Source organism: Staurois parvus, unplaced genomic scaffold, assembly GCF_062004578.1.
Source record: "Staurois parvus isolate SC_StPar_1 unplaced genomic scaffold, SC_StPar_1.0 ptg001161l, whole genome shotgun sequence".
Taxonomy (NCBI): Eukaryota; Metazoa; Chordata; class Amphibia; order Anura; family Ranidae; genus Staurois; species Staurois parvus.
The window spans coordinates 1,716,996-1,730,000 of record NW_028318957.1 but is presented as its reverse complement, the minus strand read 5'-3'; the positions used below and the strand labels follow the sequence as shown (position 1 = coordinate 1,730,000).

The following is a 13,005-nucleotide window of genomic DNA, read 5'->3' as shown; positions in this document are numbered from 1 at the left end:
TATGATGGGTAATGGGTTTCTCTCCTGTATAAACTGGTGAAGTTCTCAGACCTCGCTCTCCTCATAAAGGTGCAGGAACTGATCCAGACCCTGAAGACGGCGAGTACGGGGGCCAACGTGACCTTGCAGGAGGTGAACCAGTCCCAAGCCCTTCCACCAGCATCTTTCCAGCGTTTCCTGAAGGCTCGGAATATCCCTGGGGTGGTGCTGACCGACCACAGGGCAGCCTACCACAACAAGTGAGTCTTTTTAGGCCATGCAAGAGCCCATGTAGGACTACGTTGGTTCTGCGGAACTCTAGATTACCCCCAGAGGTTGCTGGGAGTTCCTTGAGCAATGGGGCGTGGCGGATTTCCTGCATAGTTCTGGTACTGATGTCACATGGTAAAGCCAGTAGTGTGGGATCGGGGTCCATCAGTGTTAGGGGGAATTCCTTCCAATGACCACCGATATAATGGGGCATCTCTCTCCCTGACCTCCAGTGTAGGGGGGTACTTCTCCCACTAAGAGGACACCTATTCCACTAACCACCAGTCCAAGGTGGCGCCTCACCCACTGACCTCCATTGTAAGGGGGCACCTCTCCACTGATCACCAGTGTAATGGGGGAACTTCTCCCACTGGCCACCAATGTACGGGGGGGCCTCTCCACTGATTACCAATGTAAGGGGGCACCTCTTCCACTGATCAATGTAATGGGGAACCTCTCCCCACTGACTACCAATGTATGGGGGGGGGGGCTCTCCTCTGATCACCAGTGTAATGAGGGAACCTCTCCCACTGGCCACCAATGTACGGGGACGACGACTCTCCACTGATTACCAATGTAAGGGGGGGGGGGGCTCTCCACTGATCACCATTGTAATGTGGGAACCTCTCCCACTGGCCACCAATGTATGGGGGGGGGGCGCTCTCCACTGATTAACAATGTAAGGGGGCACCTCTTCCACTGACCACCAATCTATATGATCTTCTCCACCACTGGTCACTAAGGGGTCATCTCTCCCAATGACCATCGATTGAAGGGGGGCACCTTTTCCCTTTGGTCACCAATGTAAGGGGGCACCTCTCCCCTTGGATACCAATGTAAGGGGGCACCTCTCCCCTTGGATACCAATGTAAGGGGCCTCCTCTCCCATTGGATACCAATGTAAGGGGACACCTCTCCCATTGGATACCAATGTAAGGGACCACCTCTCCCATTGGATACCAATGTAAGGGACCACCTCTCCCATTGGATACCAATGTAAGGGACCACCTCTCCCATTGGATACCAATGTAAGGGTCCACCTCTCCCATTGGATACCAATGTAATGGGTCACCTCTCCCACTGGCCACCAATGTAAGGGGTCACCTCTCCCACTGGCCACCAATGTAAGGGGCCACCTGTCCCACTGGCCACCAATGTATGGGGCCACCTGTCCCATTGGCCACCAATGTAAGGGGCCACCTGTCCCATTGGCCACCAATGTAAGGGGCCACATGTCCCATTGGCCACCAAGGGGCTAACTCTTCCACTAGCCACCTATGTAAGGGGCCACTTCTCCCACTGGCCATCAATGTAAGGGGGCACCTCTCCCACTGACCACCAATGTAAGGGGGCACCTCTCCCACTGACCACCAGTCTAAGAGGTCTTCTTTCCCTCTGGCCACTAATCTAAGGGGTCATCTCTCCCACTGATTACCAGTCGAAGCGGGCACATCTCTCTTTGACCACTAATGTAAGGGGGGGCCCCTCTCCCCTTGAACACTGACCCCCAATAGAAGGGGGCACCTCTCCCACTTTAAACCAATGTAAGAGGGGGCACCTTGCCCACTGGCCTCCAGTGTAAGGGGGCACCTCTGCCAGTATCCACCAGTCTAAGGTATCTTCTCTCCCACTGGGCACTAATCTAAGGGGTCAACTGTCCCACTGATTACCAATCGAAGTGGGTACCTTTCCCACTGTCCTCTGTTTGAAGTGGACTCCTCTCCCATTGACCACCGATCTAAGGGAACCTCTCTACCAATGACCTCACAATGCAAGTGGACACCTCTCCACACTGACCACCATTCTAAGGAGCTGCTTCTCCTTCTGGTCACCAGTCTAGGTTGGGTGTTCTTCATCTGACTAGAGGACCAGTGCTGGACACCACGGGAGGACGAGAGTGGGGTCAGTTCTGGTGCTTTCAGAGGGAGAGCACAGCTTGCAAAACTTATTTATACAAGGAAGGGGCCGCCATATTGAAAGAAATGAAGCTGCCCATTAATGAAGTGTGCTTTCTCCCCTCAGGTATTATAACAGCATGTATGACCTGGCAGAGACCATCAAGATGGACTACCCTAGTGGACTGTCCAAAGACGAAGCCCTGGAGTATGTTACGGAAACAGCCCAGGTGGGAAACGTTCATTTTTAATATCCAAAAGCACCCCCCCCCCTTTATTTTGCTTTTATTTTGCTGAGAAAAAAAAACCCTGTAGCATTTCTGGCTGTGGCCATCTTAAGTAAGGGCAAATGATTCATGTAGCATTTGCTTCCTGGAATCCGTCTGCCCTTAGTTTGGGCATAATAAAGCGCTATTTAGTTCATTTTTAATATCCAAAAGCACCCCCCTCCCCTTTTATTTTGCTGAGAAAAAAAAACGCCGTAGCATTTCTGGCTGTGGCCATCTTAAGTAAGGGCAAATGATTCATTTACTTAGCATTTACTTCCTGAAATCCGTCTGCCCTTAGTTTGGGCATACAGTCAGGAGGGTGTGCTTAGCTGAGAAAAGTCCTCCTGAAGACTCCTGGGATGTATGGCATCATTTGCCTAGGCCAGAAACCAGGAAGTGACTATAGAAATGTAAATAATAATATAAAACAAGTAAATATGATGTATTTTCCTATCAATTTTACAAATGCCGGCAACGTAAGGATTCAATATAGTGAATGTTGACTGAAAGAGGGAAGATCCACTTTGCTTTGACAATAAAATCTAGAAGCTGATTGGTTTCTAGGCAGAGCTTCACCAGATTTTGCACCCTTAAGTTTTAGCAAATAACCCCCTTTAGGTGACTGTTGTAGAGAATTTCCACCCAATTCCTGTTCTAGGAAGCAGAGACACCTGAACAAAAAATGAGGATAAATCCCTCCAATGGAGACACCAATGGCAATACAAATTTGATAGGAGCTCTGGTTTTCAACCCCTCGCCCTCCAGAGGATTTCCCCCCCTTCCTGACCAGGCCATTTTTTGCGATACGGCGCTGCGTTGCTTTAGCTGACAATTGTACGGTGGTGCAACGCCGCACCCAAATTAAAATTTACGTCCTTTTGTTCCCCACAAATAGAGCTTTCTTTCGGTGGCATTCGATCGCCTCTGCGTTTTTTTATTTTTTTCACTATAAACAAAAAAAAAAAAAAGACCCAATTTTGAAAAAAAAAACCAATATTTTTGACTTTTTGCTATAAAACATATCCAGTAAAAAAAATTTAAAAATCACATTTCGTCAATAAGTTAGGCCATAAAGTATTCTGCTCCGTGTCTAAAAAAAAAAAAAAAAAAATCCCGATACGTGTAAATTGATTGGTTTACGTGAAAGTTATAGCGTCTAAAAATGGCGGTATATATGCTGGAATTTAACAAAAAAAAAATGTATACTTGTAATGGATGCGATCAGCGACTTAGAGCAGGACTGCGGCGGGCATTCTGACACTGGGGGGGAAACTGACTGTCACGGACATCTCCAGTGACACCAATACAGTGATCAGTGCTAATAAAAAGCCCTGACACTGTACTAATGACACTGGGCAGGAAGGGGTTAACTGTGTGTGTGTTACTGTGTAAGCTCTGCTTTGGTGTGTGTGGAAAATAGTAATAAAAATCAATAAACGATTGCGGCTACCACATCTCATCCAAGGTCTGGAAAGCTGATATCTACATAATAATACAAAAGATAAAAAATGTGTGTGTTTATATATATATATATATATATATATATATATATATATATATATATACACACACACACACATTTTTTATCTTTTGTATTATTATGTATGTATATATATATATATATATATATATATATATATATGTCTATATTTAAAAAAAATATATATGTATATATATTTTTTTTTTCATTTTCGGGCTTAAGAAAATAGTAATAAAAATAAAAGATTGCGGCTACCACATCACATCCAAGGTCTTGAAAGCTGATATCTACATAATAATAATTATAATACAAAAAATAAAAAATGTGTGTATGTATATATATATATTTATGTATATATATATATATATATATATATATATATATATATATATATATATATTTATGTATGTATATATATATATATATATATATATATATATATATATATATTTTTTAGTATTATTATTTATTTATTTCGTTTTTTACATTTTCATTTTCGGGCTTAGATACAGGATTGGGGGAAAAAAAAGAAAATAGCAATAAAAATAAATGATTGCGGCTGCCACATCACATCCAAGGTCTCGAAAGCTGATATCTACATAATATAATAAAATATTATAAAAATAAAAAATGTGTATGTGTGTGTGTATGTATATATATATATACACACACACACACACACAGTATATATTTAAATTACAAAATTTTATATATATATATATATATATATATATATATATATATATATAAATATTTAATTTTTTTTATTATTATACAGTATTTATAAAGCGCCAATAGTTCGCTCAGCGCTGTACATTACAATATATATATATATATAGAGAGAGAGAGATAGATGTGTGTGTGTGTGTATAATTTTTTATTTTTTTTCATATTAATATATTTATTTATGGTTTACATTTTCGTTTTCAGGTTTAAGTACATTTTAAAATTCTGTAATTATGTTCTCTGTTGTCAAGGTATACGGATCCAGTAAGGTGTACATACAGCGGCTGTCATTGTTAACCCCTTTTGGCCGACAGTATGCATATATGTGGCCTCTTGGCGCGGGGGGGATGGGGGGGCCTTGACACCTAAACGCCATATATATATATGTAGCAAAATGTAAACCAACCTGTGCTGAGAGCGTGCTCCGCCCTGCGTGCTCCGCCCTGCGTGCTCCGCCCTGCGTGTTTCCTGCACAGTTACCGGCACCTAACAGAACGTTCCCGATCACTACTTGCGATCGGGAGCTGTCCGATCATGTGACAGCCAATCGCAGCGGTCACATGATCATAAACCCTGCCTCCCTGCATCAGAAACCCCTTTACGGGGCCTGGAAGCGGTTGATTTTACGGGTGTATGTCCCAACAACCTGACCTAGGATGAGTTTTTTGTTTTTTTTTTTTCCCCCCCATTAGATGTTCTGAGAGATCATTGGCTGCCTGCTTATTGGAGATCAATTTTTATTTTTATTTTTTTTTTAATTTTTTTTTTTACTTTTTTATTCTTTCAATAAATATTTTTAAATGATAATGCACCAGACCTGTGCGCCCTTTTTTTGTTTTTTCATTTGCATTTATTGGAGATCCATACCCACATACTGAAGGAGACTTGTCCGGGATGTCAGCAATGGCCGCTCTCGTATTGCTCTTGTGACCTGCTCTCCTCACGCTGGGTATTTTTCATGTTTGTAATGCAGATTATCGTCTTTCTTACAGGCTCTGTCGGAAGTTGCTACCTTGTTGGCCAAAACTTTATACCAGCTTGCGGGAGGAAACAACACCGTAGACATTAAGGCGGATCCCCACACGGTAACATGACATCCGTCTGCATGGCCAGATATCCAGTAGAGGTACCTGTGGGCTGCTGCGTTGGGGAGCTGCTATCTTAGCAGTGCCATGTTGCAGAGGGCTGTCTAGTTGGGCATCTCCGCAGCTCATAGAAAGATTCCGTGATGGTGCCCCATCATTGGTGTCAGTGGGAGGAATAGTGCCCCATCATTGGTATCAGTGGGAGGAATAGTGCCCCATCATTGGTGTCAGTGGGAGGAATAGTGCCCCATCATTGGTGTCAGTGGGAGGAATAGTGCCCCATCATTGGTGTCAGTGGGAGGAATAGTGCCCCATCATTGGGGTCAGTGGGGAAAATAACAGCCCAACAATGGTGTCAGTGGGGGGGAATAGTGCCCCATCAATCGGTATCAGTGAAGGAATAGTGCCCCATCATTGGTGTCAGTGGGAGGAATAGTGCCCCATTAATCAGTATCAGTGGGAGGAATAGTGCCCCATCATTGGTGCCAGTGGGAGGAAAAGTGCCCATTGTTGGTGTCATTGGGAGGAATAGTGCCCCATCATTGGTGTCAGTGAGAGAAATAGTGCCCCATCATTGGTATCAGTGAGAGAAATAGTGCCCATTGTTGGTGTCATTGGGAGGAATAGTGCCCCATCATTGGTGTCAGTGGGAGGAATAGTGCCCCATTAATCAGTATCAGTGGGAGGAATAGTGCCCCATCATTGGTGTCAGTAGGAGGAATAGTGCCCCATCATTGGTGCCAGTGGGAGGAATAGTGCCCATTGTTGGTGTCATTGGGAGGAATAGTGCCCCATCATTGGTGTCAGTAGGAGGAATAGTGCCCCATCATTGGTGCCAGTGGGAGGAATAGTGCCCATTGTTGGTGTCATTGGGAGGAGTGCCCCAAGGGCCAGATAAAAGCATATAAAGGGCCGCAGTTTGGAGCCCACAGGTGCAGACTGTCAGCAGAGACTCATGCAGATAACAGAGGAATGAGAGAACAGACAGAAATCACACTCAGTGCTTTGGATTGAGGCAAGCACACACTATAGTAGGATATGCTTTGTATTGTTTCCCACCATGGCTCGCTCACTCATGTATACCACTTCTATATGGCCGCACTCTCCGCTCCCTATGCAGGCTGGAAAAATGTACCTTGTGCCGTAGAGGCAGAGGCGTCTCCATAGTTTCCCTCATTCTGTGTATTCCTGCAGGTGACGCGGATGTTGTACGGGTTCCTGGTGATGTCCAACAACAGCTGGTTCCAGTCCATTATTAGGCCAGAATGGAAGGATGCTTTGGGTAAGACCAGCATGCTTTGCTCACTGATGCTGTTGCTCGATTTACTCCTTCACTGCAGACGGCTTCAGCCTAGCTCCGCCCATGCCAGTTCCCTCCAACGCATTTCGTCCTGCCCACAGGGCTTCGTCATGGAGGTGACCTTTGCACGGTGGGTGGGACGAAACGCGTTGGGGAACTGCACTGCTCCCTAGTTCAGCTTTACTGCTTCTTATATCACCTGACTGTTCATAACTGAGCGGCAGGAGGATACAGCGAGCCTACAGGCGACGTGATAAAACTGAAATCTTCATTTTCGGTGGAGTCCATTCACACGGGGGGCAGGTTTCCCCTTCTCTGTGTCCTGTTGTGTCAGTTGTCCTCTTTTTTTTTTTTTTCGTTTCCAGCGGACAAGCAGCCTCAATATTACGTGACGGCCTCTTCAATGGGCAGCAAGCCGATCCCCAACAATCCGACTCGCATTCTGCTGTCCGTCCTCGCCAATCTGACCGGCCAGGTGGTGAACTTTACCAAAGAGGAGTGCCAGAACCCAGACAAGGCCACAGATGCCAAAAAAGAGGTATCCCCTCCTGAGCCCTAACCTCAGTCTGCCCATGACACATAAAAGTAACATTTTTTTTGCTTTGACCACCAGGTTTTACCCTAGTCTTGACCACGCCATTGTTTGCTATTTAGCACGGCGCTATTTTGACTGGTAATTGCGCAGTCATGCAACACTATCATTATTATTATGCAGGATTTATATGGAGCCAACAGTTTGCTCAGCGCTTTACAATATAATGGGAGACAATACAGCAACAATACAGTTCAATACAAGAGGGTTAGGAGGGCCCTGATCCTTGGAGCTTACAATCTAGGAGGGAGGGGCTGGTGGTACAAAAGGTAATAACTGTGGGGGATGGACTGGTAGGAGGAATAGAAGATTCCATTATTAGCTGAGGGCAGGATAGGCTTCCCTGAAGAGATGGGTTTTCAGAGAGCGCCTAAAAGTGGGAAGTAGGCGATAGTCTGATAAATTGGGGCAGAGAGTTCCAGAGGATGGGGGAGGCTCTGGAGAAGTCCTGGAGACGAGCATGGGAGGAGGAGACAAGGGAGCTAGAGAGCAGGAGGTGGTGGGAGAAGCGGAGAGGACGGATTGGGTGATATTTGGAGACAAGATCAGTGATGTCATTTGGGGCGGAGTTATAAATAGCTTTATATGTTATTGTTAATATTTTGAATTTTATCTGTTGGCCAATGGGAAGCCAGTGGAGGGATTGGCAAAGAAGGATGGATGACACTGAGTGGAGGTCAGTGGAAGGATTGGCGGAGAGTGGTGGAGGACACTGAGTGGAGGCCAGTGGAGGGATTGGCAAAGAGGAATGGAGGACACTGAGTAGAGGCCAGTGGAGGGATTGGCAGAGAGGGGTGGAGGACACTGAGTGGAGGTCAGTGGAGGGATTGGCAGAGAGGGATGGAGGACACTGAGTGGAGGCCAGTGGAGGGATTGGCAGAGAGGGGTGGAGGACACTGAGTGGAGGCCAGTGGAGGGATTGGCAGAGAGGGGTGGAGGCCAGTGGAGGGATTGGCAGAGAGGGGTGGAGGCCAGTGGAGGGATTGGCAGAGAGGGGTGGAGGCCAGTGGAGGGATTGGCAGAGAGGGGTGGAGGCCAGTGGAGGGATTGGCAGAGAGCCAAACGAAAATTGATATAATTTTTTCCACACAGAGATTTCTTTCGGTGGTATTTGATCACCATTGGGGGTTTTTCATTTTTTTTTGCGAGATAAATATAAAAGACCGAACATGTTTTTACTTTCTCTCCCTACTTTGCACGGAGAAGAAACAGAGATTGTTCCCTCTGTGCAGAGCTCTGTGTTGATTGTCAACACAGGGCTCTGGGCTGTGGTTGGACAGAGCCGATTCTGGCCGATGATTTATGGCCAAGGCCTGCTGACAAGATCCTGCTGTGCCTGTACGGGCTGCCCATCCGTAATTATGGCAATAGTACTCAGTACAGGATCCATATCCATCCTTAAGGCCCCTTTAATATGGGCCATGTCCAGTCTGATCAGCAGGGTTCCATAAACAGATTCTCTGCAGAACAGGAAAGATGTTGTTACAGATGGACTTCTGGTGCTGTGGGGGTTAATAGCGTTAGGTCTCTTAGCAGCAGGAAGAGGACAGGGCAGCCCTGCAGTGAGATTCAGCAACAGAAAAAGGACAGGGCAGCCCTGCAGTGACGTTTAGCAGCTGGAAGAGGACAGGGCAACCCTGCAGTGACATTTAGCAGCAGGAAGAGGACAGGGCAACCCTGCAGTGACATTTAGCAGCAGGAAGAGGACAGGGCAACCCTGCAGTGACATTTAGCAGCAGGAAGAGGACAGGGCAACCCTGCAGTGACATTTAGCAGCAGGAAGAGGACAGGGCAACCCTGCAGTGACATTCAGCAGCAGGAAGAGGACAGGGCAGCCCTGCAGTGACATTCAGCAGCAGGAAGAGGACAGGGCAGCCCTGCAATGCGATTCAGCAGCAGGAAGAGGACAGGGCAGCCCTGCAGTGAAGATTTCTACAGAACCTAGCAGCCTTCACATGGTGGGAAGTACTTCATTACAGGAAGAGAAAAAAGAGAAATTGTGCAGTTTTGATCATTTTCGAAGTTCATTTGATAAGTTTTTCTTCATGAACTTTCCACCCCTTATAAATGATCGGTATCCTCACATTCACAGACAGCAGTGCGGTGCAGAGAATAGAGGCCGGGGTACAAAGTCATAGTTTTTTGACCAGAGTGCTTCCTTAACGCTCACCCTTGAAAGTTTCTTCTTTTTTCACCTACAGCTGTATGACTATATCTGGGTCCAGGGCCCCCTTAATGACAATACCACCTCCCGGGAGCCTTTTTGCATCAGAAGTACCATGCGCAACCACTTTGCCGAGTCGCCCGCCTTCGATTTGAACGAGTGGGGCTCCACGGAGTACTCCACGTGGACGGAGAGCCGATGGAAGGAAATACGAGCGCGAATATTCCTCATCCCCAGTCAGGAGCTGGAGGTGAGATTGTTCTGTCATTCCTCGTCTGTCTAAAATATCTGTATGAGACAGAAAACTGTGAGATGTATTACATATAATAAATACTCAACATTAGGACCACCCACCTATCCTTCAGTAGGTGCCCCTTGTGCCACCAAAACAGCCCCCACACCTCCAGGCATGGACACCACTAGACCTCTGAAGGTAGGCTGTGGGATGTGGCACCAAGCTGTCAGTACAGATCCTTTAACCACTTCCAGTCCGGACACTTTCCCCCCCTTCCAGTCCGGACACTTTCCCCCCCTTCCAGTCCGGACACTTTCACCCCCTTCCAGTCCGGACACTTTCCCCCCTTCCAGTCCGGACACTTTCACCCCCCCTTCCAGTCCGGAGACTTTCCCCCCTTCCAGTCCGGAGACTTTCACCCCCCTTCCAGTCCGGAGACTTTCACCCCCCTTCCAGTCCGGAGACTTTCACCCCCCTTCCAGTCCGGAGACTTTCACCCCCCTTCCAGTCCAGACACTTTCACCCCCCTTCCAGTCCGGACACTTTCACCCCCCTTCCAGTCCGGACACTTTCACCCCCCTTCCAGTCCGGACACTTTCACCCCCCTTCCAGTCCGGACACTTTCACCCCCTTCCAGTCCGGACACTTTCACCCCCTTCCAGTCCGGACACTTTCACCCCCTTCCAGTCTGGACACTTTCACCCCCTTCCAGTCCGGACACTTTCACCCCCCTTCCGGTCCGGACACTTTCACCCCCCTTCCAGTCCGGACACTTTCACCCCCCTTCCAGTCCGGACGCTCCCCCCCCCTTCCAGTCCGGACGCTCCCCCCCCCTTCCAGTCCGGACGCTCCCCCCCCCCCTTCCAGTCCGGACACTTCCCCCCCCCCCCCCCCCCCCTTCCTGTCCAGGCCAATTTTTTCAGCTTTCAGCGCTATCACACTTTGAATGACAATTGCACGGTCATGCAACACCATTCCCATATGAATTTTTTAGCATTTTTTTAAGACCGATAAAACTTTATTTTGGTGGTATTTATTCACCGCTGGGATTTTTATTCTTTGCTATATAAATTAAAAAAGTCCAAAAATTTTGAAAAAAATAGTTTTTCTTATAAAATTTTGCAAAGAAATCTTTCTTCATAAATCTTGGCCAAAATTTATTCAGTTATCTTTTTAGTAAAAAAATAAAAGAATAACCCATATTAGTTTATAACCAAAAATTATAATTTTCCAAAACATTTTTTAACATTTTTATTTTATTTTTTATATTATTAATGTTTTTTTTTTTTTTTTTTTTAACATACTGTCACCCTAGCAGTACAGTGTCACCATAGTGACACTGTAATACTTGTGGGGGGTTATAAAGATTTTTTTTTTCTTTTTTTTACACTGATACACCCATAAAGGCTGTAAAAGCAATCATTTCTCCTTCTCTCTGGCTGCATTCTTGCAGCCATTGAGAACTACTGTGAGAGCTGTGATTGGTCACAGTTGTCACATGGTACAAGGCTGTTGTGAATGGCCCTGTACCATGTGATCTCTGTGATCATTCATAGATTTCACACGTAAAAAGCAATGATCAAAGGGTTAACTGTGTACTGGGAGTGTTTTACTAGGGTGCGGGGTCTTTGTGCATCACTGTAAGCACGCTGATCGGGATGGCTGTACTGTGCACAGCCATCCCAAGCAGTGTGATTGAGCTGACAGGGAGGAAGATTGTTTGTAAACAAAACAATCTTCCTCCCCGTTGGAGATGCTCCGTAATCACTGGGCGCCGGCGGGTAATTACCGGCTGGGACCCGGTGATTGACATCCGCAGCAGCGCGGAAAGGGCGCCCTTTACCCGTAAACCCAGAATGACGTATATAAACATGATTCTGCCTACAGGTGCCGCTCTGTAGCACCAAATCTTCTATAGGGCGGTCCTTAAGCGGTTAAGCTCCACCTCCTGACTCTTCATTGGTCAGTGAATCGGCATCATCACCTCTGTCCAGTAAGCAGAGAGCTGTCCCAGGAAGTAATAGATGGATATTACCAACGAGCAGAGGCGCTCGTCACCAGGATGGCTAGGTGTCATGAAATCCTTTCAGCAGTCAACCCAGAGTTCCCCTTTAACCATTGATCTGCCTTGTACCAGCCCCTGAGATCTCTCGTTTTTTTTCCCTGCAGGTAATCACGTTGGTCACAGGCATTGCCGTCCTCCTCATCTCCTTCTTTGCCACCTACTTCATCAACGCCAAGGCGGACATTTTGTTCACAAGCACAGAAGACGCAGGATCCGTGGCCTACTAGAGACTGTGCTGCCCCCCGATGGAAGGGAGGACTGCGCTCTGCCTCTTGCACTGGTCGGGTAGCGATGCCCGTGCTGCTTTTTCTTCTAAAGAGCCACACTGGACAGACTTTGTTAACTTTGGACTTTTTTTGGGGGTTTTTTTTTTGTTTTTTGGGGGTTTTTTGTTTTCAAATTCAGCAACATAGCTGAACAAGCATAATTCCCCCCTCCCCCACCCTGCTGGAGGACTCAGGAGGGGGAACGCGATGGAGTTGCAGGATGACGGGACCAAATATGGGCTTTGACTTTTCGGCAGTTAATAACAAATGACAATAGGCCCATTTTTTTTTTTATTAGCTAAACTCTTAATACCAAACTCCACAATAACTCGCTCGTATAATTGCAATTTTTTTTTTCCTTCTGCCAAATTAAAGTGAAACTCCAGCCAAAACGCTTTTTCTCATTTTGACTAGAGCAGGGAGGGTGTAGAACCTCTGGTTTAAATTGCATTCTGTGTCCCCGCTGAGGAGATTTCCTCTCACTTCCTGTTCAGGTGACACAGCAGGAAGTGAGTGGGAGTCTCAGTGATGTGAAGGAAAATGTACATTTTGGCAATAGTCACCAGGAGAGGTGTCCCCATTGGGAGATTTCCCCTCTGTTCCTTGACAGGTGACAAGCGAAACTCATTATTTGGCCAAAGGTAAGCTGTATGAGCTTACTGCACGCCCCATTCCAAAA

General features: G+C 46.6%; 1 protein-coding gene across 1 annotated transcript in view; it reads left to right on the top strand.

Moving 5' to 3' along the window:
- Window positions 1-12,718, top strand: part of LOC149439101 (nicastrin-like) — a 25,030-nt gene extending 12,312 nt beyond the window's left edge. The window contains 7 exon segments of the mRNA XM_089659492.1: window positions 70-239; window positions 2,272-2,374; window positions 5,612-5,704; window positions 6,899-6,986; window positions 7,370-7,542; window positions 9,798-10,010; window positions 12,165-12,718. Of these exon segments, the coding sequence (XP_089515618.1) occupies window positions 70-239; window positions 2,272-2,374; window positions 5,612-5,704; window positions 6,899-6,986; window positions 7,370-7,542; window positions 9,798-10,010; window positions 12,165-12,287 (963 nt within the window). The 3' untranslated portion in view covers window positions 12,288-12,718.
- Window positions 12,719-13,005: the final 287 nt, after the last annotated feature.